The sequence below is a fragment of the Erinaceus europaeus genome, chromosome 3 (genome assembly GCF_950295315.1).
Source record: "Erinaceus europaeus chromosome 3, mEriEur2.1, whole genome shotgun sequence".
In the NCBI taxonomy this organism is placed as follows: domain Eukaryota; kingdom Metazoa; phylum Chordata; class Mammalia; order Eulipotyphla; family Erinaceidae; genus Erinaceus; species Erinaceus europaeus.
Window position 1 is genome coordinate 122,490,878 of NC_080164.1, and position 25,688 is coordinate 122,516,565.

At 38.3% G+C, this 25,688-nt stretch overlaps 1 protein-coding gene across 1 annotated transcript in view; it reads right to left on the reverse strand.

The window, feature by feature from the left end:
* Window positions 1–2,636: 2,636 nt before the first annotated feature.
* ADAMTS3 (ADAM metallopeptidase with thrombospondin type 1 motif 3) overlaps window positions 2,637–25,688 on the reverse strand; it is a 287,233-nt gene continuing 264,181 nt past the window's right edge. Inside the window, exons 16-22 of the mRNA XM_007523544.3 lie at window positions 24,733–24,813; window positions 22,420–22,583; window positions 20,492–20,657; window positions 16,964–17,096; window positions 13,605–13,812; window positions 10,706–10,823; window positions 2,637–5,424 (exon numbers count right to left, since the gene is read on the reverse strand). Coding sequence (XP_007523606.1) covers window positions 4,865–5,424; window positions 10,706–10,823; window positions 13,605–13,812; window positions 16,964–17,096; window positions 20,492–20,657; window positions 22,420–22,583; window positions 24,733–24,813 — 1,430 coding nt within the window. The 3' untranslated portion in view covers window positions 2,637–4,864. The remainder of the gene's footprint in view (window positions 5,425–10,705; window positions 10,824–13,604; window positions 13,813–16,963; window positions 17,097–20,491; window positions 20,658–22,419; window positions 22,584–24,732; window positions 24,814–25,688) is intronic.

Below are 25,688 nucleotides of genomic sequence, written 5' to 3' on the forward strand. Positions count from 1 at the left end.
CAAGTTCACAGAGCAGGTAGGGAGCTGGGCCTAAGAGCTGCACTGCCTTGGAGCACCTGGCTGCAGCACGAGAGGCAAGCGGCGGTGCAGGTGCGTCAAACCGTGTGCTCCACACCATCCACGTGTGTATTCAGCTAACCACCAGTCCACCTGTGCAAGTTCTGCCCCCCCCACCCCACCCCTCTGGGCCTAGATTAATTGGTGAGGTCTGCCTGTGGCCCCAGATTAATTGGTGAGGTCACCTGGTGGCAGAGACAGCCTTGTGGACAGGGGGCAGGCCCCTCACAGTTTCTTACGGGGTGTTCTGCCCCTCCAACTTTAAAAAGGTGTCTACAAAAAAAAAAAAAAAAGGTAGCTGAAGTTCTTGCTATAGAGAGAAATCCCCGTGTCGCTTTTCCCGTTGTCGTCACACTCAATATTTCCCGCAGTGCTTTTGTTACAGGGGAAGAGACACAGCTATGCCCACTGGCTCGGGGTCTGGGATGGAGGGCACCGTGAGGGTCTGGCAGTGCCATCACCCAGTCACGTAGAAGGGCCTGGATTACCAGCTCATTAACTCAGCCTTGCTCAGCAATCCCAAGGACACTTTGATCCCATAGTCTGTGTATAATTACATCACATGAGGAAAAAAAAAGAATCATTAAGAATTAAAATCAGCTGGGTTATCTCTCAACCCTTTATTACTATGTTGTTGTTTTTTTAAAGAAAACTATTTTAAAATACATTATGATAGCAGCTAGGGAAATGGCTCAGCTGACTCAACTAGTTTCGGTCCTTTAGCAAGACAGAGGCCATAGCAATGCTCCGACTAACAGCCCTCCTCTCTCACATGAAAAAAATCTTTCTGTAAATCAACACAATATACATTTTTACTAGGTATAGTCATTAGAAATATACTTACAGTTTCTATTAAGATGAGGAAAACAAAGATACTAATTTTCAAAATACTAACATGGGCAGACTTACTACACAGCATTTATGACTACAACTTTTATAATTTATTGTATAATTTATTACTATAAAATTTACTACAATATAGTAGTCAATAGCCAAAACATGGAATCAATCTAAATGCCCAATAACAGAGGGCTGGTTAAAGAAGCTATAAGGGGGGCCGGGTGGTGGTGCACCTGGTTGAGCGTATATGTTACAATGCTCTAGGATCTGGGTTCGACCCCCCCGGTCCCCACCTGCAGGGAAAAGCTTTGTGAGTGGTGAAGCAGGGCTGCAGGTGTCTCTCTGTCTCTCTCCCTCTCTATCACCCCCTTTCCTCTCAATTTCTGGCTGCCTGTATCTAATAAATAAAAAAAGATTTTAAAAAAAGAAGCTATGGGTAGGGGGCAGGCAGTGGCAAAGCTAGTTACGAGCACATGTTACCATGTGCAAAGGCCTGGGTTTGAGCCCCCACTCCCCACCTGCAGAGGGGAAGCTTCAGAAGTGGTGAAGCAAGTACTGCAGGTATCTCTCTGCCTCTCTCCCTCTCTATCTCCTCTTCCCCTCTCAAATTCTCTCTGTCCTATCATATATGGGGGAGGGGAGAAACAGAGGTAGAAAGAAAGAAAGAAAGAAAGAAAGAAAGAAAGAAAGAAAGAAAGAAAGAAAGGGGAAAAAAGGCTGCTGGGAGTAGTAAATTTGTAGTACAGATACCAAGCCCTAGTGTTAACACTGGTGGCAATAAAAGGAAAAGAAAAGAAATGAAATAAAGAATAAAGAATCTATGTCCTTGGGGAAATAAAGAATCTATGTCCTTGGGGAAAACTGGTTACTGTTGGAGGAGGTTGGGGGCACAGATCTGTGGTGATTGCAGTGGTAATTATATTCCTTCTATATTATAATCTTCTAAATCACTAATAAAAATTAAAAGAATCTATAGCACATACATTTAATAGAATAATATTCTGCTGTTTAAAAAAAAGGTGAAAATGTCCCTTCTGGAATAAAAATGGATAAAACTCCAGTCAGATGTGGAATATACATATTAGTAAATGAAATTAGGAGAAGCAATTACAGAACTCAGAACTCCCACCTTCTGCACCCCAAAAGGAATTCTGGTTCATACTCCCAGAGGGATAAACAATAGGGAAGTTTCCGATGGAGGGAACAGGACACAGAACTGGTGGTGTGAACTGTAAGAACCCTATCACACAATTATACCTCTTACAATCTTGTAAATCAGTATTAAATTACAAAAAAATAAAATATTAGTAAATAAATAAAATTGTGGCGGAAAAACAAGACAAGTAAACCATATACTTGTGGAATGCTATGGTTGTTATTCCAGGGGTCGGGGAGGGATGAAGGGAGGGAGAGAAGGAGTGTGTAAGGAAAATCCAGAGGGGTCTTTTTGGTGGCAAGTAATTGGAACTTTGGTAGTGGGTGCATTAGTCTTATATATATGTAGCCATATAAAACTGTACCCTGATATTTTATAGCACTTAAATCAAAAGTAAGTCAATAAAACCATTAAGATATGCCTCTGATGTAAGAACAGGAGACACTGTCACTTTATTTTAACTTCCTTCGAGAAAGCGTAAGTTTCAAATTAATCTCAGGTCATTTCCTCTTACAGGTTGGAAGAATATGTTTCTATTATTCTGTGACGAAGCCAGTGATAAAAATCTAGATAGAACCAGATATGCATTTTATTAACATTTTTATTGCTACGTGCTCCCAATACAACAAACAGCATCAGTAGTGTACACTTCGATAAGAAGAAATGTTTAGCTTAGTAGAAAAAAGAAGCTCAAAGCTCAGACGTATAACGAATATGTACAATCTGATGGGAGATGGATGTGTGAGACCAATTCGCTGTATATTCCCAGACATTTGTACATGCAAGAAAACTAGAGAGAATTTTAGTCGAGGGAAAGATGATTTCTATTGAGGCCAAGGATTTGTCTCATGATCTAGAGCCATTCAAATTTATTTTACTTTTGAATATCTTACACAAAGTAGCAGCGGTTTTTTTTTTTTAGAGGTATAGAGTCAATACGTGAAGCTGTTCCTTTACCATGTTTAAAATGCAAATATCCTTTTGCACATTATGTCTTTGAGAAGCTAACGTGTCTAGATTTTAGCATAATATATATTTTATATAGTTCAGAGACTGACCTCCAAAATATTATGCTGGTGACACTCATCTTTCTTTTGTCACTGTAATTCATGAAGTACTTATCTCTTTTACATATATATTTTTAAAAAATGTTTCTAACTCACTATTTCATTCAACACTAGCTATGAGAGTTGGGGCAATTTTACATTTTGTTGAAGGGGAACAAGTCATCAACTTTGCATTAACTACTCTAAAAAAATGCAAAAGGTCTGCATAATATCAACTTTGTTAAATTTAGCTACTTAATTTGGCTGCTATACTTTGATTAATTTCCTCTTCTATGCACAGAACAAAGCATGCAGCTCTAACGATGACTCTAGTTTACCAAAATATGCTATTGATATTAGTGTAAATATTTAGTACATAAAAATACTATCAAGAAAAAAATCAACTTTTAATAAATATCTTCAGTTCTGAATTCTATATACAAGTACTTTACATCTACTCCCTGGAGAGAGCATTTCTGGCTTCACTGTGAGCAAGGTGACTACTGAACATAAATACTAGCGACATTATTGCAGTCAGATGCATTGTGGTTCTGAACATGTGGGTATGAACCATGCGGAAAATAAATACTGCAACCATTGGCAAACGCTTTCTCAGACTCCCTTCCATAGCTCCTAGGCCCTAATTGACACTACAGTATCAATTTTTCTACTTCAGTGATGTTATTCTCAGTTATCAATGTAAAAATGACCTCAAACCATTTTCCCTTCTGCCATTTGTACAGTGCATTGAGTATACCTGCTTGTATATGTTAACAATGGGGAAAAAACAACAACATGGGGTACTTCAACCATGCCTACTGAAGTCCTCATAAGAAGGTTTTAGTTTGGTCTTGCACGGACTTATTATTGGTCTTTTTCCCTATGATCAGAGTATATTAAATAGATACTAGGTATACTTGGACATCAATCTGATTCCTTCTATTTAAAGTATATGAGATCACAGGTAAGCTGGAATCTGTATGTCTGCAGTATATTTCTTCTTCTTCTTTTTTTCTTCTTCTAAAATTTAGTTATTACATTATTGGTTAAACGGCACAGCAAAACACTTGTTACTGCCAATAGCTGGAAATATATAGTCTTCTTTGTAATATTCTGCTTTGAAAAATCAAACCACAGAGTGTCAACTTGAGTACTGTCAAGGCAGTACTCAATGACAGGCACCTAGAACATCCAGAAATGTAACATAGTAAACAATCATTTGAGAAGACATCTCTTAAAATAATACTGATTTCTGCAATATACAGTATTTACACAACAGCTGAAAATTTGCTCATACAATAGTTCTAATATAGATAAATATGAATACAAGTCTAAGGAAAATTTTGTTCCATTTTAAAACTTTTTGTTAAAGTGTAAACCATTGTCACCCCTTTTTATTTAATTTCTAATGTGACCTTTCTAAAACAAACCAATGGAGGGGAAGGGGGGACAAACCCCAGAAGATATGCGGTTTCCAGCCCTTTTCTCCTTTAGAGAGAAACCAACACACTTAGCAACTTACTTTCCTTCTGTCAGTCATCTTTGGTGCTTTCTTCCAGTGAATTCTGGGGAAATGAGTCAATGCAGAAAAGGAGGACAAAAGCAACTAGAAAGTGAACCAGCACTTTTTGTTCTTCCACTTAACGGAGAAATGAGTGGATGATCTATGGAAATTTTTCACTTTACCCGAGCTGTATGCACCACAGGGAGAAGGAGGGTGTCTAGATCTTCATCTGATCTCTAGCCAGATTGCAGGTTCACTTTCTCATCTTTCCAAGGTAGATGATCTTACCAGACGTCTCTTCCCAACAGTCTTTTCACCTTTCTTTGAGGTTCTCACCTGAGAAGAAGCACCAATGGAATCTCTGACTTCTAGGAAGGGGGTAGTAGTCATCTGTGAGGATGAGTTGAGGTGGCTGCTCTTGGTGGGTGGGGAGACCAGTTTTGGAGTCTTACTTCCTGCTTGCAGAGCGCTCCTCTGGGCTAAGTTAGCACCGACAGGTTTACTACTTGACTTGAAAGCAGCATATGCTTTGGGACCTCCCACTGAAGAGATCCTACTCAGAGATTTCTTCTTCCCACCAGGGGTCTGTGAATGGTCAGGGATGAGAGATGTAGGCATTACAAGAGACCCAGGGAGGTCACTTGGGTTGAAGACAGCATCAACGTGAGTTTCAGCAGCTTCTGGAAGGTAGGGTGGTGGCAGCGTGCTGTTGCGTTTGCTACATGACTCACAGCAGAGCTTGTTATAACCCGGGATGGAACAGTATCGTGCCAGCACCTCCATTTGACAGAATATGGACTTGTCTCCCAGGCATGGTTCATCTGCAAACATTAAAGGAAAAGGAGTGACATATAGATTTAAGCATAAACTAAGAGGGGGAGGGGAGTTAGAATTGTTTAGGGACATAAAGAGATGAAAGAAAAAAGCTGACGCTGGTAGGTGTTGTCCACTAAGTCTTTGCATTAAAAATAAGAACGTTAGGATGGAGTCACTACATTGTCCTTTATATCCAAGCTTTTCGACTAACCACCATTTCAGTAGCCCCGTCAGAAGGCACACTGAAGATTAAAGAATTTTCTCTCTTTCCTGTAGAAACTTGTATCTTACATTATAATGAGAAAACAGGATATATTTTTTGACTGATATTTCTAGGGTAGAAAAGGGCAACTGGCTTGTCATAATTTCATGCTGTTTCTGGCTCCGAGTAAAATAACCTGTATATTAAATTGAAATTTCATATAAAGCAAATATGGAGATGTTGGAATAAATGAAATCTTTCAAAAATAAATAAGCAAAAGACGAGTCAAAGTACCATTTGATTAGAAGAGTATTCTTGGAAATGAATGCAATAGCTTCGTATTTTATCAGACTGTTGCCTGGGTATGTGTTACCTGAAATCAAAAACTGAAGGAAAGGGTGCCACAATTCTTATGAGTCATTTCTGACACTTACACTAAATACTTAATTGCATTATGTTGATAGCACTTAATATTTAAAGTAGAACACTTATAAACCATGCAAAATGTGTGCATACATTGTTTATTTTTAATATTTTCTTTATTAATGGGAAAGACAGGAGTCAGAACAAGACTTCACTCTGGTACATGTGCTGCCAGGTACTGAACTCGGGACCTCATGCTTGAGAGTCTAGTGCCTTATACTGCACCATCTTCCGGACCACCATACATTATTTCTATTATTGTAAAATTGCCTTTCACATGTAAGAATGCCTTTTCAATAGCTGATACAGGGACTGTGGACCAAGGGATATACAACAGGACATGCATGACTGAGGCTTTAGATTTGACATCTGGTACCATGTTACGTCAGCAGTGGTTGAGAGTCCACTGCCAGACCACTGCCCTAGCTGGCCTGCCACTCCCTCTCTCTGTAAATAAATAAACCTTACATCCCATGCAGACTCCACTGACACAGTAACTAACATACAGAAATACTGATCGTGGGAGTCAGGCGGTTGCACAGTGGGTTAAGTTCATGTGGTGCAAAGCACAAAGACCGGTGTAAGGACCCTGGTTCAAGCCCCCGGCTCCCCACCTGCAGGGGAGTCACTTCACAAGCGATGAAGCAGGTCTGCAGGTGTCTATCTTTCTCTCCCCCTCTGTCTTCCCCTCCTCTCTCCATTTCTCTCTGTCCTATCCAACAACGACTACATCAATAACAACAATAACAACAACAATAAAACAACAAGGGTAACAAAAGGGAATAACTAAATACTAAAAAACATTAAAAACAAGAAATACTGATCGTATGTCCAACCAATAAATACTAGAAGTTGCAACATACGTTTAATATGATAACTTAAAATTACAGTGCAATAGTGGGGAATGCTATGCTGTTAGGTAAGAAACCTATGATATGTAAGGAATTGAACTCTTTCTAGAATTTAGAAAATAAAAAGAAGGAGAAGGGCTGCTTAGCAAGGCTCGTTAAGGCTTCCACCATTTTCTTTAGTTGTAGCATCATATCCAGTTCCCAGCATGTGGGACAAAGACAATAGATCTGTTCAACATTTACAGATCTGTTATATAGTGATGTGTCTGAACATGTCACATAAGTTAAGGTGACCATCAAATAACACTTTATTTATTTGCCACAAGGACATCGTGTATGTGCGAGTCCATAGCTCCTGCTAGACTCTCCCCCTGTCCCAGATTCTGAGAGGGAGACACAAGGGAGAAGGAGAGTGAGAAGAAAGGAGGTGGGGAGTGGGGAGAGAGAGAGAGAGAGAGAGAAAGAGAGAGGAGTAGGAAAGCACAAGAGCACTGCCCCACCTCTTGGGATGCTTGCTTTTCACATGTCGTCCCTATGTAGCAGCTGGGGCTTGAACCCAGTCCTCACACAGTGAGGTGAATGTGTGTTCCACTAAGTGAGCCATGTCCTCCTCATCATCGTGCTTGAAAATCAGGTGAATGAGTTTCAGCTCAATTATCAGGTTTTTATCATGTCTTAATAGCTATGATTCTGTCTTAAAATAAGTTCTATTTCCTATATGTTCAGTGCTTCAGGAGCTGGGAAGAGAGAGCTTCCTCTGCTCTCTGACACCTCGCCCCACCTGTGGTCCAGCTCAACAGTGTGGCCTATCTATCCTCTGTGAGTAGCAGGAGTCCTTGAGAGAGTCTCCCATGCTGAGTGCGTGTGTAAGCACCTCAGCTCTGCAAAGATGAGCTCCGGACCTTTAGTGAGGGGGTAAAGTGAGAGAGTCAGAGTCAAAATCAATAAGAGCAAAGAAATATAGTCATTTTATAGCAGTTTGCCTAGCAGTAGATGGTGATGACTGAGCAGTACACAGTCATATAGTACAAGAAAACCTGCTTATACAAATTCTAGGATAAGATCAGCCAGCAAAACAAAGAGAGCTTTGAAGCCTTCTTATTCAATGCAGAAATCTTCACAAGAAGTTCAAGTAAAGTTTTTGCAGGTAAGTCTTCAAAGGTTGTCTGAGTCTAATTACAGCCTGAGACTTTAGTGGGACATTTTACTTGGTTAAAATCCTGTAGCAATATGTGACCTTTTAGATCTCTTGGGATAAAAAATAAGAGAATTAATTTTTTGTTTCTTTTTTTGATGAGAGATTAAGAGGGGAAGGGAAGACAAAGAGGGAGAGAGAAATAGACACCTGCAGCCCTGCTTCACCACCAGTAAGGCTTTCCCCCTGCAGGTGGACACTGGGGGCTTGAAGTCGGTTCCTTGGGCACTGCAATGTGTGCACTTAACTGGGTGCACTATTGCCCAAACCCACAAGAGAGCATTTTAAAAGCATGTGGAATTACTCCCCCAAACAAACAAGCAAACAAACAAAACATGCCATCTTACACAATGATACAGGAACGTCTAAGAAAGTTGTGATATATTCATGCATACATACATATAACGGAATACTACATAGATGTTAAAAATGAAGCCACGTCCTTTATCTCATCTTGGATGGGACTTGAAGGAATCATGCTAAGCGAGACAAAGCAAAAGGAGGACAAATACCAGATGAACTCACTTAAAGGTGAAGCTTAAGAAACAAGGACAGAAAGGGGAAAACACAGAATGAAACTTGGACTGGGTGTGGTGTACTGAACCAAAGCAAAGGACTCTGGGGTCAGAGGGGGAGGAAGAGAGTAGAGTGTGCATTGGCTTCTTAGTGCATGACGGATAAGTTGGGGGTGTGAGTGTTCCTTATCTAGGGAGATGAGAAATTGTAGTTGTTTGTGAAGAACTGTGCTGTGAACAACTCCCCCAATAAGACCGTGTGTGTGTGTGTGTGTGTCTGTATGTGTGTGTGTGTGTGTGTGTGTGTGTGTGTGTGTGTGTGTGTGTGTGTATGCAGATAACTACCAAAAAGAGAAAACTGTCATCTTATTAGTACCTATGTCTTACAATAAAAAACCGTTTTGTTCTTAAGAAAGAGGAATTCTTTTGTTGATAATTGAGCTTATGTGAGCATTATTGAGCATACAGACTGTAGCAGCTAAGTTCTCTAAAGTTTATCCACAAAGTGTTTAGTTTCCTGGAAGTTATGCCTACTTAAGTGTGAAGTGTTATCACTATAGTAATCTTTGCAGCTTTTAACTAAGTCCTTAATTCATAGAGCTTTGACTGTTTGGAATTGAAGAAAAATAAACCTTACAATGAAAAGTAAATACCTGTCCTTTGCCTCCCTCTTGTGGTCATACTTATTTATGCCATAAAGCATTTCACTATAAATGAAAATTAATAATGAAATGATTTGAGGTTTCTTGATGTTTGGAATATCTTAAAGATGTAAAGTTGATAAAACAGTACACTGACTCTTTTCTTGGGCAAAAATGCAGCTTCATTCAGCAACTGTTAATACTCAGCCAATGATTTACTTATACTAAGAAGACACTTTTTCAGTTTTAAGTTTCACTGGTGGCAGCAAAGCAATGTCCACAGTTGTCATCAGGCACTTACTTATAAGAATGCACTTAAGAGGGGCTAGTGGTGGAGTGTACAAGGGGGTAAGGGAAGGATAGAAGGAGAAGATAGATGAGAAGAAAAGAACAAGGGAGTACAAGAGACAGGGAGGTGGACAGAGGAGCAGAGTCAGAGGAAAGGAGACACATGGGTAGGAATGAAAGACACACACGGAGAAAGAGTCGTGGAGGCCAGGGAGAGACAGTTCCATCCCTAGACACAGTGTGAAGAAGACAGGTCCAGGAAAGAGAAAGGTGGGGAGAGAGACACAGAAGCTAGAAAAGACTGAAGAGAGATACTATTGAGGCTAATAAGGAAAGAGAGTTTTTAAAAATGAGTCAGGAAGAGAGAGGGATACAGGGGGGAGAAGAGAGAGAGAGAGAGAGAGAGAGAGAGAAAGAGCTAGTTAGTTATGGCACCAAGGCTCCCCTCAACATGGTGGGGGCCAGGCTTGAAACCAGGTCACATGCATAGCAAAACAGGTGAGCTATTTTGCTGGCCCTGAAATCAGTCTTTGAAGTGATTTTCTGCTTATTTTGAAAAAAAATTTTAATTTATTTCTTGGATAGAGACAGAAAGTGAGAAGGAAGAGGGAGACAGAGAGACACCCCCAGCATTGCTCCACCACTTATGAAGCTTTCCCCTTATAGGTGGAGACTGAGGCCTTGTACAATGTAACATGAGCACTTAACCAGGTGCACACACTTCCCTTTGATTTTCTCCTTCTTTTTACAAACTTATGAATGGAAAAGTATTGTGGATGACTGAAGAAGACTCCTTATCCAATGCCCAAATTAAATTAATTTAGTAAAATGATCTAAGCTTGAAATTTCATCCCTTTTACAAGGATGTGAAGTTATAAGGAAAATCAGAAGGAAAACAAGCAACTTAACAGAAATTCCACAGTCCCCAGGCCTTCCTACGGGGACTCAGGAAAGCTGTGATCCTGTGATTATTAATGAGGGCAGAACACTGTTTCAAATATCGAGCCTAAAGAAGCAGAACCATATTACATCATGAAGCAAGGATGCTCTCCTCTGAGCTGTGTATCCCTAAGCAGACTCAAATTCTAGAGTTTCTCCCAGTAGAGAATGTTGCTATTGGAGGCTTCAACACTTTGGTCAGAGTGCTGGAATCTACCAGAGTCACACCTACCATGGCAGGGAGGCAACTGGCAGGCTCTCACTGACTCCGGCTTTTCACCCTCGCAGAGGTCTCCGGCCCTGCACAGGACCTGCCGCACCTCAGTCCCTTCGCCACAGGTGACAGAACACTGCAGGAAAGAAAAGTCAGGTTAGAGATGTCTGTGTCATCCAGACTGCCTTCTGGCCTGTGTACAGACGGGGAAAGACAGTAGATGAGAAGAAAAGAACAAGGGAATAGAAGAGACAGGGAGGTGGACGGAGGAGCAGTCAGAGGAAAGGAAACACGTGGGCGGGCATGAAAGACACACACGGAGAAAGAGGCGTGGAGGCCAGAGAGAAACAGTTCCATCCCTAGACACAGTGTGAGGAAGACAGACAGGTCCAGGAAAGAGAAAGGTGGGGGAGAGAGACACACATGTGGACACACAGAGGCACACAGGTTCTGGGCTTCTTTCTCTGTGGGACTCCATCTGTTCTAGCCGGAACATACTTCTTTTCCTTGGCAAGTTGGAAAAATAATACCTACCTCTAGATCAGCACTGAATCTAACAATCTACAACTCCAACTGACTGCCCACATGGAATTTCAAAGTTTTAATGTACTTAGTGTTTCAGTGGTGCACAGTACTTCAAATCTAGATACTATTTATGAAATTACTGGAAAATTTTAAAAAAACAGCATTATTGAGAATTGAATAGGCATATTTTCCTGAGAAAAGCCTAAAGCAAGAAACTGAACTGAGAGAGTAAAGCAACAGACTGATCTAATTTTTCATTTATGGTATTACATGGGTTTCATAGTGAATGACTCTTACACATTTTCTCAGTATTGACTAAAAGTGATCAATTTAAAAGTTCTTTATAACATTCAGGATCTCTTTTGTCTGCTAATGTATAAAGTTTGACTTTTTCTTTGATGCAGCCCTCTTGATCTTTCACATATTCAGTAATGTTTACTTATTTTTTTTTGGTTTGTGAAGGTAAAAGATTATAAGAATTAAAGAAAAATATTTGGGGGCTGGGTGGTTGCACACCCGGTTAAACACACATAGTACTTAGTGCAAGGACATGCAAAAGGATCCAGGTTTGAACCCCTGCTCCCCACCTGCAGGGGGGACACTTCATAAGTGGCAAAGTAGGTCTGCAAATGTTTATCTTTTTTCTGTCTCCTTCTCCTCTCTCAATTTCTCTGCATCCTATCCAGTAAAATGGAAAAAACGGCCACAAGGAGCAGTGGATTCGTAGTGCTGGCACTGAACCCAGCAATAACCCTGGAGGAATATATATATGTTCCTTTATTGGGGATTAATTTTTTACATTTGACAGTAATTACAATAGTTCGTACATGCATAACATGTCTCAGTTTTCTACATAACACAACCCAACAATACACATAACAATTCAACTTAAAAAAAAAACTTGCTTCATAGGGTTGTTGTAGGAGCAAAAGAAAGCAAAGGGGTGTATCTATACAAAGCAGTTACATAGGAGGAAATGGGGAGCCATTACTAAGTTGTGCAGTTCTTAGAGCTGGCACAGGAGCCTGTTTTCAGAGTACAGATCTGGACATTGTCTGACCTTCCTTACAGAGGTCAGAGTTTCTCAGAATGCCCCATTGGCTAATTCAACTGCCTTGGAGCTTCTATCTCCATAAATTCAAATTCACTGCTTTAATGAAGGGGCTATGGGCCCTAAAACTAAGTCCAGAAGCATCTACACTATTGCTGAAGGCAAGAGCTAGAGCAGAAGCGGTAGCTTTGTTCTAGGACTCCCAGGAGACTGGGATGGGAGCTGTGCTTATGGTCTTATGTGGGGGTTGTCAGTCACCTGTCCTATCCTTCCTGAGCCTGCTCCCTACTGCTCCCTTCATTCCCGCTCTACTTTTTGATGCCCTTTCCTTCTGTCAACTCTTCTCCTATGCTGCTTTTTAAATTATTATTTTGTTTATTTATTGGATAGAGACAGGCAGAAATTCAGAGGGTAGGGGTGACAGAGGGAGAGAGACACCTGCAGCCCTGCTTCACCACTTGCAAAGCTTTCCCCCTGCTGGTGAGGACTGGAGGCTTGAACCTGGGTCCCTGTGCATTGTAACATGTGTGCTCAACCAAGTGCGCCACCACCCAGCCCGTTCCTATGCTGCTTTTATTCCTCATCTTGAGATTTTAGAAATTCCAAAGATGCAGGGTTAACACAGGCAAAGACTTGAGTCAGCCAGCCATCAGACTAACTTTATCTGGACAGACACTGGCTGGGTGCTGGAGAGCCACAACACACCCCACAGGATTTTGAGAAACGCGTGCACTAAGCACAACTGCTCAAAAGCAGGAGTTCCAGTTCTCCACTGTAAAGGTCATCCTCGAGGTCGGCTTTTTACTTTTGGAATGCAGAGAACAAGTGCAGGAGAGACCACTGGCTTTCTGGGTCCTGGAGCTGAGCCTTGGTGGAGGAGGGAGAGAAAGCTACACAGCAGGACAGGAAAGGGTGAGCAAGCCAGATGGGAAGAGGTCTGAGCCAGCATGGTCTATTTAAAACAGTGAGACAGGTACTCAAACTAGGACCAAAATCGGGAATGTGGAACGGTAAAAGAAGAGTCAGTGTGGTGGGGCAGGGCCAGAGCTTTGGGATTTCTCCTTAGCAATAGTCAAGCCAAAAAAGCAAGAGACACATGCTATCAGAGACACCTGGATGCTCCTTTATTTCACAAAACACTCAAACTCCATTTGACTCTTACTATCTATAGTTAACATGCAAATAACGTCCTACATTTTAAATTTGTCTTAACACCTTCAGGTGCTTTGTAATGACAAAACATGTGATGGCTTCTCTGTTTGCACAAAGTCTACTAGATATCTCAGTCAAATTAAGCTAGTCCACTTGCACACCCACACACCACATGCACACCACACGCACCTCATTCCACGGCCCCGTTTTCCACTGGGCAGGGCAGGGCACTCTGTTGCAGGGCCGGCGGTTCTCCGGGCGGTCCCCCACACAGTACTTGCTGTGCACAGAGTGGTTGGTGCCGTCCAGGAGAGGCTGAAGGCAGCGGACGGTCCGCAGCTGATAGCCAGAGTTCCCGCAGGTTTTCGTGCAGTATTCCCACTCTTCTGCTACCCAGCTGTGGGTGAGGGGGGTAAGATAGCACAGTTGTTAGGGTGTAACATGTGTATCTTCCTGCTCCTCCTGTCTGGATTTTCCTCTTCTCTGAGTGGCTAGCAGCCCAGTGAGGTGCACGACAATTCCAGAGGTAGTTTCAGATAGATGGATGCCATGCCATGCCATGCATAAACTATTACAATGTCTTATGACTTTCTAGCAGCAACTGGTTCAAAACATTTTTGTTGTTGTCTTCACCACTCACAGACCACCTTTTTTTTTTTTCAAATATTCTTTTTATTTTTATTTTTTTTTTATTTAAGAAAGTATTAATTAACAAAACCATAGGGTAGGAGGGGTACAATTCCACACAATTCCCACCACCCATTCTCCATATCCCACCCCCTCCCCTGATAGCTTTCCCATTCTCTATCCCTCTGGGAGCATGGACCCAGGGTCATTGTGGGTTGCAGAAGGTAGAAGGTCTGGCTTCTGTAATTGCTTCCCCGCTGAACATGGGCATTGAATGGTCGGTCCATACTCCCAGTCTGCCTCTCTCTTTCCCTAGTAGGGTAGACCACCTTTTTTTAAGGGAATAGTTTGGACATTTTGAAGGCAAAACATTCAATTTGAAGAGATCTATACTTCTATGTCAACTGCAGCATTATCTGCAATATCCAAGAGTTAGAAATGATCTCTAAGTGCTTATCAGCAAATAAATCTTTCATTCATGTGGCATATAAATAAACAAAAAATGCGCAAACTGAATAAAACAAAGATAAACTTTTAGATGATAAGAGTGATTAGTGTTTAGAAGGGAAGAAGAAGAAGCAGGAGGAGGAGGAGGAGAAGGAGAGTAATCTGTACAAGAGAGAAACTGTGTGATGAAGGATAGAATTGGATATTTAATGGTGACCTTACAGACACAATGATTTTTAATGATGCACATGGGAATTATATTCTAATACAATGGCACTTCAATTAAAACTTGTCTTAACAAAAATTCTGAGTGCAAAACTGTATATACAGACATTAAATTCCAAATTATTGTGTGAGAGAGTACAAGAAATACTTCTTTAGTCACCAAGGAGTCTTACTGCTCTAAGTTGACATTTTCAGATAGATAGACAAAAACAGAGACAGAGAGAAAGCTCCATAGTACTGGAGCTTCCTTTAGTATGGTGGAGGCCAAGCTGGGCTGAGCCCATGACAAAGCAAGCACACTCTTCAAGTGAGCTGTCTTTTCAGACTAGAAATAGTTCTTATATACCTTTCATGTGCATAAGAATTTAATTTTTACATAAAAACACAATTTTATATGCTTTCTTTTCCTTTTGTGTGTAATTCATATTTTATTGCTTAATATATATATATGCTTTATTTTCATTAAACTCCTAGAAACTATGACCCACCAAAAGATAAAACAAAGAATGCTGGGAGCAGGAGATGCAATAGAAAAGAGACCATGGAAACAACTGGAAGATAGTGAAAAAGTAAGGAAGGGCGACAGCTGTGTGGGAGTCCAGGTTGGCGTGTTGGCAATGAGCTTTTTGAGAGATACCTGCCAGAAGACCAAAGTGACAAAGAGGAGACTGACACTCATGGAAGAGAACTCAGAGATAAATTAGTGAAAAGGAGCAGAACATAAGACTTCAAGAATTGGGTCCTGGGGAGACATCATAGTGGTTATATAAGACTTTGATACCTGAGGCTCTGAAGTCCCAGCTGGTCAATTGGTGTCTCTCTCTCTCTCTCTCTCATGTTAAATTTTTTCTTTCATTTTTTTCAGATTACTTTACATTTTATTTAATAAGTATATTTTTATAGATAAACTTATTTACACAACTATTTTCTGTAATGTCTTTTCAAAGGCTTATCAGAATAGAAGGAGAAGGAAGAAGAGGAGAAGAGAAGAAGAAGAAAGAGAAGGAAGGAAGGAACTTTTTTTTTTTGCCTCCAGGGTTATCACTGGGGGTCAGTGCCAGCACTATGAATCCACTGCTCCTGATGACTATTTTTTCTCCCATTTTATTGGGTAAGACAGAGAGAAATTGAGAGGAGGGGAAGACAGAGAGGGAGAGAGAAAGATAGACACCTGCAGACCTGCTTCACCTCTTGTGAAGTGTTTCCCTGTGTACTATGTGCACTTAACACGGTGTTTCACTGCCTGGCCCCCATATTAAATATTTTTGAAAGACTTAACAATAAAGAGATTCAGTAACTATAAATTGCTATTTAATTCTAGGAGACAATCAGCATAATAACTCAATGGTTCAGAAACACATGCTGCCAAAATAATAAAACTGAGCATTAATAGCATGAAAGAGATAATATCAATATTAGAAGCACAGAGGCAGGAATGCCCATGTCCAGTGGAGAAGCAATTACAGATGCCAGAACTCCCACCTTCTGCACCGCAAAAAGAATTTTGGCTCACATGCTCAGAAGGGGAGAAATGTTAGGGAAAGACAACTAGAGGGCTCTAAACTTCAATTCTATCAAGACAGAGAGAGATTAGAGGAAAAAAGGAAGGACATTTGGAAGTGGCAATATGTGTAGGTGTGACTTAGGAAGAGAAGGTAGGACCACAGGAAAAAAATGGGTATATATATCCATGACCTTGGGAGAACTACTGCAGTTTCCAGTGGAGGGGAATGGGGACACAGAATCTGGTGGTGTGGAATTATATCCCTGTTATCTCATAATTTTGTAAATCAATATTAAATCATAAAAATATTATATCAAAAAAGTACAGAGGCAGGGAGAAGTGTGGGCTATGGATGTGAATTGGGGGAAGGGTTGCGAAAAAATAGCAAGCGATCACACATTTCAATAAACATCATGTTTAAAGCCTCCCTCTGTCCTCTAACCATACCCATTTTCAAGGAGTAGAAGCAAAAATCGCTTCATGAGAGACATGGAAACAAGTGGTGTGCAAGTAACTAAAGAAGCACAACAACTGAGTGCATTTGTTTTTTGAGTAGGGATATTACAAAGGGCTGGGAACTATAACTCTATGTAATTGTGGTGAAATGATCTGATCAGCGCAGCCAAGTGCATATGTTAGCTTTGGTTAACAACTAGAAGCTAAAAAAAGAGCTAAGGCCATTTAAATCCTTATTATTTTGTCCACACAGAAAATGTGAGTTATTTAATGAGGGTTAAATGCTTACAGTGGATGAGTACACTCTTGAATATTGCACATTCTTCTAATAGGTTTCGGCTTTTTGTTGGCCTCACAAAAGCTGCGATGAACCATTTTATTGTAGTTTTTCCTGCGGCATCCATACTTAGTATACTGGAAACCTGGAGAGGGAAATATGTCTTTGTGTTTAGTTGTTTGTTCGCTGTTATATAATTGATAACTCTTTTATTCAATAAATATCTATTAAAGGCATACAAGAAGTCACATATTGTTCTAGATGCCGAAAGCTCAGAGTTAAAGAAGCAAAAATTCCTCTCATTTCAGATCCTAAATTTAACATCCCCACTAATATTAAATAGCAAGTGTGTACATGCTGATGCAACAGACTCTGAATATACCGAACCTAGTATGAGAAGCATTTACAGAAACCATTGTCACAATACTGGGCTAAGCTTTTCTAGAGCAATGAAAATAACATGCTGTAGAGGGCACCAAAGGAACGCCCAGAGTTCTGGTTTCTGATGTAGGGGAATGCTGGGCAGCCAAGGAGAATGGGATCAGAACTTCCTTGAACAGCATCTTTAAGTTCAAATGATATTCAGTAAAGAGAATAAAACACAATGGTACTGGAACAAAACAGTATGTTGTAAAGGGCAGTACTCCTTGAATAGCAGAATTATCAAGGGCTGGGTGGAGATTAGGAAAGAATCCTATCCCAAGAACTCCTAGTGCCAGACAAATATCAGGACTTTAAGATTGAAGCCCTTCCTTAACCACCAACCTTGACATTTGTAAATAATATACATTTTTTTATTTGGAAAAATTGCAAAGCTATAAAAATGTTGTAAGGACATTTGAACATAATGAACATTTTTATGGTTTGCACCTAGATTAACATTGTGTTATATATAATTTTGCCAAATCATTGAAGAATAAGTTGATTATAATTCTAATTCTCCACTTCTAAATACTTCAGCATATTGCTCTAATGAGCAATTCTCTTACATAATCACAAAATAATTTAGGCTAAAAATATTCAACAGACATAATGCTATTATGTAAAATAGCCAAATATTGTCAATTAGCTCTATAAGGTCCTATAACTATAACTATATGACTATAACTATTAAAACTATAGGTCAGTCAAAGAACATTTACTGCCTTTGGTTATCACAGACTTAACCAGGATTAGTTTTCAAGACTTTTTTTGTCTCTATTATTTCTGAAATATATAGGTCAGTTGTTTTGTAAAATATTTTATAATTGGGCTTATTTAGCCATCAATAGATTCAGATTATTCACTTTTAGCAAAAATACTTGGTAAACAGTTTTATCTTTAGGCAATACATTTGGAAAATGAAAAATCTGAATCAGGAAAATAGTTATACTAATATTCATTCAAGAAAAAAAATGCTATGATATCTATAGAAGAAAATCAGTTAATTAGTGAAGTAAATTTCATAATAACTTTTCCATTCAAATTACTACTACTATTGTCCCCACTGCCTGGAGCCAACATTTTTCACACAGAAAAAAAAGGCAATATATGTTCTTTGATTATATATATATATATATATATATATATATATATATATATATATATAACCTTATAGAGCTAATTGACAATATTTGGCTTTGGTCTGTATAATATATAATAGCATTATGTCTGTTGAATATTTTTATTCTAAAAATTATTTTGTGGTTCTGTAAGAGAACTGCTTGTTAGAGCAATATGCTGAAGGGGTCTGGGCGGTGGTGCACTGGTTAAGTACACATAGTAACTATGCGTAAGGACCCACTAAAGGGGCTCATCAGCAGGGAGGCTCCTCACAAGCAGTGAAGCAGGTCTACAAGAGTCTCTTTTTCTCTCCCTATCTCCCTGTCCTCTCTCAACTTCTCTCTGTCTTATCCAATAAAATGGGGAAAAATTACCACCAGGAGCAGGGGATTTGTAGTCTGGGAATCGAGCCCCAGCTATAACTCTGGAGGCAGAGAGAGAGAAAGACACATACACACACACACACACACACACACACACACACACACACACACACACACACACACACCCTTATAACACTGGAGCTTCTTCTAGTGCAACGAGATCTAGGCTGGAACCTGGGTTGTGAGCATGAGAAAGTAGGTCTATCATCCAGGTGAACTATCTTACCAGCTCCCCTTCCAATATGATAAATGGATTTTGGTGAGTAAAGAACAGGTATGGTAGATAAGAAAGAGTTTATCTAACAAATCTTGTGATCTAGCAGCTGATAAGGGTGAAATCAAATGAAAAAAGCATCATGTAATGAATAAAGAGCTTTAAATCATTAAAGATATTTTCTGCCTCTCCCATAAAAACCACATTAGAATTAGATCCTTAATCTTAACTTATGTAATACATTTATTTTTTAAAGATTTTTTTAACTTTTATTTATTTATTATTGGATAGAGACAGAGAGAAATTGAAAGGGGAGGGAGACAGAGAGGGAGAGAGACAGAGAGACACCTGCAGCTCTACTTCATCACTTGTAAAGCCTTCCCCCTGCAGGTGGGGACCAGGGGCTTGAACCCAAAGCCTTGCACATTGTAGTGTGTGCACATAACCAGGTGCGCCACCGCCTGTCTCCATACATTTATATTTTATAAGATAATTATTCATAAGTAATTTATATGGTTTACTCAGATATCCCTTACTATGATCTTTTTTGTTATCAATTATTCAGTACTAGTTTTGTGACAGTCTCTTGCTTTCTACCTGTTGGAAGGATTCTCTTGAGGTCAGCTTTGTTCTGGACCATTGGTTTTTCAGAACTAGGAGAACAGATGAGAAGAGAAACTGAGAGGATGTGAGAACAGTTTAATGGATTTCCTCCGGAAAGAGCAGAGAGGTAGCATAGCGCAGTAGTAATGACCTGGGAAAATAACTCATCTTTCCTGTGCTTCAGTTCCCTGATCAGTACACTAGAAAAAAATAACAGTACTGCTCCTATTGAACTACGTTAGCACTTATGCATTAATACAGAAAGCATTCAAACAGAATCTGGCACAGAGTGCCACCAATAGGTCTTTTATTATTAATAGCAGTAGAAATGAAGTGTACAGACAAAGAGTAAAAGTGCAGAGGAAGAAAGGTAAATACCAGAAGAAACTGAAATTTGGGAGAATGAAAGGGACCACTATATGAATGTGACATAAAGAAACCAAGGTTACAGGCAAGAGAATTTTAATAGGTGCTGCTGTTTTGGGTGGATACCTCTTGTTGGCCAATTTTAAGATTGCAGTAAAACATGCGTTGACTTTATGGTTTAATCATTATGCATGGTATTTCTGATTATAATCTCAATTACAAATCTTTAAGGTAGAAGCAAGCAGATTGGAGTTTATATAAATTACTTTTTCTTTTTTTAATAGAGCACTGCTCAGCTCTGGTTTATTGTAGAGGACTGAACCTGGGACTTTAGAGCATCAGGCCTGAGTGTCTGTCTGTTTGCATAACCATGATGATATCTGCTCCCACCATGAATTATATCTTAGCTTAGTAAATATGCTCAATTATTACCTCCACCACAAGGTTTGGAACACTGAGACCAGCTTTTCAAAGCCCATTCGAAAGTGTCTAATTCTTCCTGAATGACATTATTGCTGCTGATTGTCGGTGCGGAGTCTTCATGGATGATGTACTTATAGGTCAGGCTGGACCGGGTATTGTTCTCGTGAGGTATGATCTAATACACACGCGAGATAGACAGACATGGAAATTACCTGAGAGAGTTTTACATTTTGAAATAGAAGTGATAAAATTTTCAGAATATAATAAAACTGGAAGACTTCCAATTTGTTTCTAAACATATGCTTTTGTTTCTTTCTATCAATTAAGGTGCAAGTATGGTCTATTTTTAAAAATGCAAGTATATTAAACTTGGACCATCATATCAAAGTATGTGCACTGAGGAGTAAGAGCCTGTAGTATAAAAATGATGATTTTACAAAAATATTTACAGTAGATTCCCTTAAATTATATAGCTCCTTAGTGTATTGCTAAAATACTGTTTTTTTATAACAATAATAATCTTAAACCCAGAAAATGCATTATGAAAAATAAAAAAGTTGAAAATCATGTTATTCTACCAAGCCAGCATACGTTATAATTCCAGCATACGTTATCAAAACATTTGCCTACTTTATGTGTGTGTACAGCCTTGCTTATTAAGCTCATGCATCATACTAAATGACAGTAAATATTCTGAGACTTGTAAATATCAATATAGAGTCTAACCATAGAGAATATACAGTACTTTACTATTTCCTTACTAGTGAACATTATTTTGATTGAAATCTGTACCCATATTTAAGATAATTTCTGATTTTTCTTTCATTAAGCTAATAGATTTTTATAGTTCTGATAATTGATTGGTATATGACCCTGTATTATTACTTCTATAAGTATATGAAAAATTACCACAGTACCATATATTATATATTTTTATCAGTTGAGTGAGCAAAGCATTGCTAATTTAACTGTGCTTTCCTTGACAACTAGTAAAACGTAATTTTCCTGTTTGTCAATCACTTGCATTTTGTTTCTTGTACATAGCATGATTGTGCATTCTTTCCTTATTGATACATACCTATCTCCTAAATATGCAATAACTGTATTAATCATATTTATGATAAGCATTGTAAATATATTGAATCAAATAATTTAAAATAAATGATCCCTAAAATACAATATAATCAGTCCTCAAATAAGATTAGGAGGGACTGACAATAAATTAACAACCAACTGATCAAACAACACTGTCTTTAAGGAAGACAATAAAAAATAAATTCCCTACAATGCATCATCTGCAATATCCAGTATATAATAAAAAAATTAAGAAGCAAGAAAATACCAAAATCAAGAATGAACAGTATCCCACAGGAACAGAAGCTATGAAGACCCAGGACTTAAACAAAATATTAGAAATGACAAATGAAAATATATGTAATCCCAGCAGAGAGATGGAAATTAATTTTAAAGGAAATTCTAGAAAAGATTATCATGTGAATTAAAAAATAAACAGGATGGAGATCATATAAGACAAACTCAGTGAACCTGAACACAGCTCAGTAGAAATTATCCAATCCCAAGAAGACAGAAGGAATAAAAAAAGAGAGAGAAGGAAGAGACTTTAGAATAATTTCAACTGAATTCAAATGAATGCCAGGAATTAAGTAAAAAGAGTTAACAGGCTACTAAATTCAAATTTCATAATTCTGTATTCAGTTTATATTGTATAAATAAGAAAATTGATGACAAAGTTGTAGAAATATTGAAAAGAAATAGTGGAGTTATAAAAAGCATGGAACTAAATAGTGAATGCTCAAGATAAAAGTAGTTTTTTAGACACGTTAACTATAAAATTACGAACTATAATGAACATGATTTCCTTGCATCAAGTCAAAAAACAACTATAAACAACACAGGGAGTCTGCAGTGACACATACCAACACAATAACAGGATCATGTAAAGGTCCATCAGTGTGAAGAGTCTCAATGTCATCCTCAATGTTATAATCCCACTCCACACCAAGATCTATGAAGGTCCGAGACTTGGCTTCTTCCCCTTTGCCATTTAAAATATAGTGGCCTGTAGCCTGGTTTTTAATAGCTAAAGGAAGGAAAATTAGTAAGCAGCACAGATTTATTTTACCATAATGCAACTTTGATGATAGATAGTAAGTCTATCTCTTTTGGAAAGTGAAAGGCAATGTTCCTTCATATCAAATGATAAAAATGAGTGTCACTTTTGATATGACTTCTATGTTCTTCACTATGCATTTAAGCACTTTAAGACTCATTCCCACTAGTCATTTCCAGCTCCCATGGGAGCAAATATTAGCAAATATTTTCATGAGAAAATATTACCAATGAGATTGGACAGTTTCTAACCCACCCAGCCTATATATTTCCTCAAGGAATTGAGAATATTTTGAAAATAATGGGTATGTATATAATAATTAATAGAAATCATTTATTCTATGGGCCAGAGAGATAGTTCATAGCGTAGGGCATGTACCTTGCTATGTGAACAGCACTGTTTCAAATCTTGGCACATGAGAGATTGCTATGGTGCTGGAGGGAGCTCTGGAGCTTTGATTTCGATTCCTCTCTATATCTCTCTCATTGGATGGAAAAGTGGCCAGGAGCAGTGAGATCATGCATGAGTGAGAGCGGCGCTCAGCAAAAACTACCTAACTAACTTAACTCCATTGTCATTACAGCATAAAACAGGACGGCATTTTCAATATGTATTTCATTTAAGCTAGTCAAAAAAATTACAGCCAACCAATACACGTGATCAATTTTCAGTGCAGCACACAATAAATAGCTCTTAACAATTGTAAAAGTCTATGGCCATGTTACCTATCCAATATGGCTAGAAAATCCTATATTCTAGTGATTAGAATTCTTGATGTAATACAGATCCACTATATATTCTAAAACACAGTGCTTTCTGTAAAGGATTAAAGACAATATATGACATTTAAAACCTGGAGTTGTTTATAAATAAATAAATAAATAAATAAATAAAACTTCACAAGCAGCTAACCAGAAAATGTATAAAAGATGGATAATTTAAGTTAAATCTGTTTATCCCTCTTACGCTTTTAAACTTTTTTTTTTCCAGAGCACTGCTCAACTCTGGTTTATGGTGGTGCAGGGGATTAAACCTGGGACTTTGGAGTCTCTGGCATGAGAGTCTATTTACATAACCAATAAGCCATCTACCCCCTAAGATGGTTTAATTATTCCAGATGAAATTATCTGAATTCTAGGATCAAATGAGGGGCTGAAATAACTGGAGAAATAATTATGGCCAACTGTTAGGCAGTTATGGAGTCTAATAGTAAGTATAATTTAAATACTAAAAATCACACTGATACGAGAGATTAAAAATTCGTTTTAAGTCACATAATAAAAATAATTTCCTACTAAGTTTTAAGAGATTGACAGATGATTACTTGGTTTCAGACACCTTATGTTTTAATAGGCCAAAGGAATATGCTATATTTTGTTGACTGTTATGTAGACATTTGTATAGATTGTTTATATTTAGAAATACAAGTCTACATGATATTCTCATAAAGGAGAAAAATAATCTATTTTTTGGAAGTTAAAAATAGCCAAGCAAATGGATCTGCATGTGCCAGTCAGAAACTTGGCACATAAAAGCTATTAGGAAAATTCTCATTAGAGTAATGAAATTCTCATGTGGCTTTTCACTCAAACAACATAAAATGCAATAAAAGTAAGGAGAAGCATGCAGAAGAGAATCAACCAAATATCAGAACTAATTTGTCCACACAAACACAGCAAACTTTTCTGATATCATTCCTTAATTTAATGCATTTTATTAACATATTTCATATTTACTCACTCCTTAATAGAGCAAAAATGTTCTATTAATACAAACCTGTCAAACATTTGTTCTCATGTAATAAAATAGTGAAACTAGTTCTAGGTTTTATAAAATATTAAATATTTTATAATATTTAATATTAAATAATTTTAGATATTTCTTGTTTTAAAGGAAGAATAACAGGAAGAAAAAGCTAATAAAAATACTATAATGCATTTATATAGATTTTTTGGAAGCTTGCTTATGTATATGTGTATATGTATATACAATATACACATATATCTACATATGTATTTATATATCTCTCTATATACACATATATAGATAGATATGATTTCTATGGCACTTTATGGCTTATATGCATGGTAAAGCAGAGTCAGTAGGCAGAAACACTTACCAAGAATATGAGGAGAAGCCTCGTCTTCTTGGACTAACACATATCTAGCACCAGGGGGAATATCAAACATCTTAAGGTACCCTTTGCATATGTAGTGAATATTGGAGGAAGCAAAGAAGAAAACAAAAGCAGTAACCGTGGTTAGTTGAGCATTTCATTCTTACTGCCTCTGCAGTGCAGAAGAGAGCATCCATAAACCAAAGAAGCTGTTTCAGAAACCAGCTTCAAAGCATTGGCAGCATTTGTTTGTTGTTTTCTTTTGAAATTTAATGTGAGATCAGAGTATTTTTACTAAAGACACAATTATCTTGTTTCAATTATGAATCTTGTTTTGAACTAAGAATTCTGTCATCAACAATTTGAGTAAATGCTACAGTTGTCTGTGTCCTTCCTCTAAATGATTTTAGTTTTCTAAATTGCCATTTTAAAGTGGGACTATTTTTTTAGCATACTTAGTTGGTAAGCTTCTTGGGATAATTATCTATCTACATATCATTTAATATCCAAAGTGGTGAATATAAACAGTTATTGTAATTAGTACAAATTTTGCTTTACTGAAAAAATAAACAATGAAAACTAATTCATTAATAGAAACTTCATGTGTTACATTTTTAAATCACAAAAGAAAAATTAGGGAAGTCGGGCGGTAGCGCAGCGGGTTAAGTGCGTATGGCACAAAGCGCAAGGACCTGCCAAAGGATCCCGGTTCGAGCCCCTGGCTCGAGCTCCCCACTTGCAGGGGAGTCGCTTCACAAGTGGTGAAGCAGGTCTGCAGGTGTCTTTCTTTTCCCCACACTGTCTTCCCTTCCTCTCTCCATTTCTCTCTGTCCTATCCAACAACAATGACATCAATAACAATAATAACTACAAAAAAATAAAACAACAAGGGCAACAAAAGGGAAGAGATAAATAAAAAAGAAAAAGAAAACAAGTAAAATTTTTTCATTTTTCTTGTG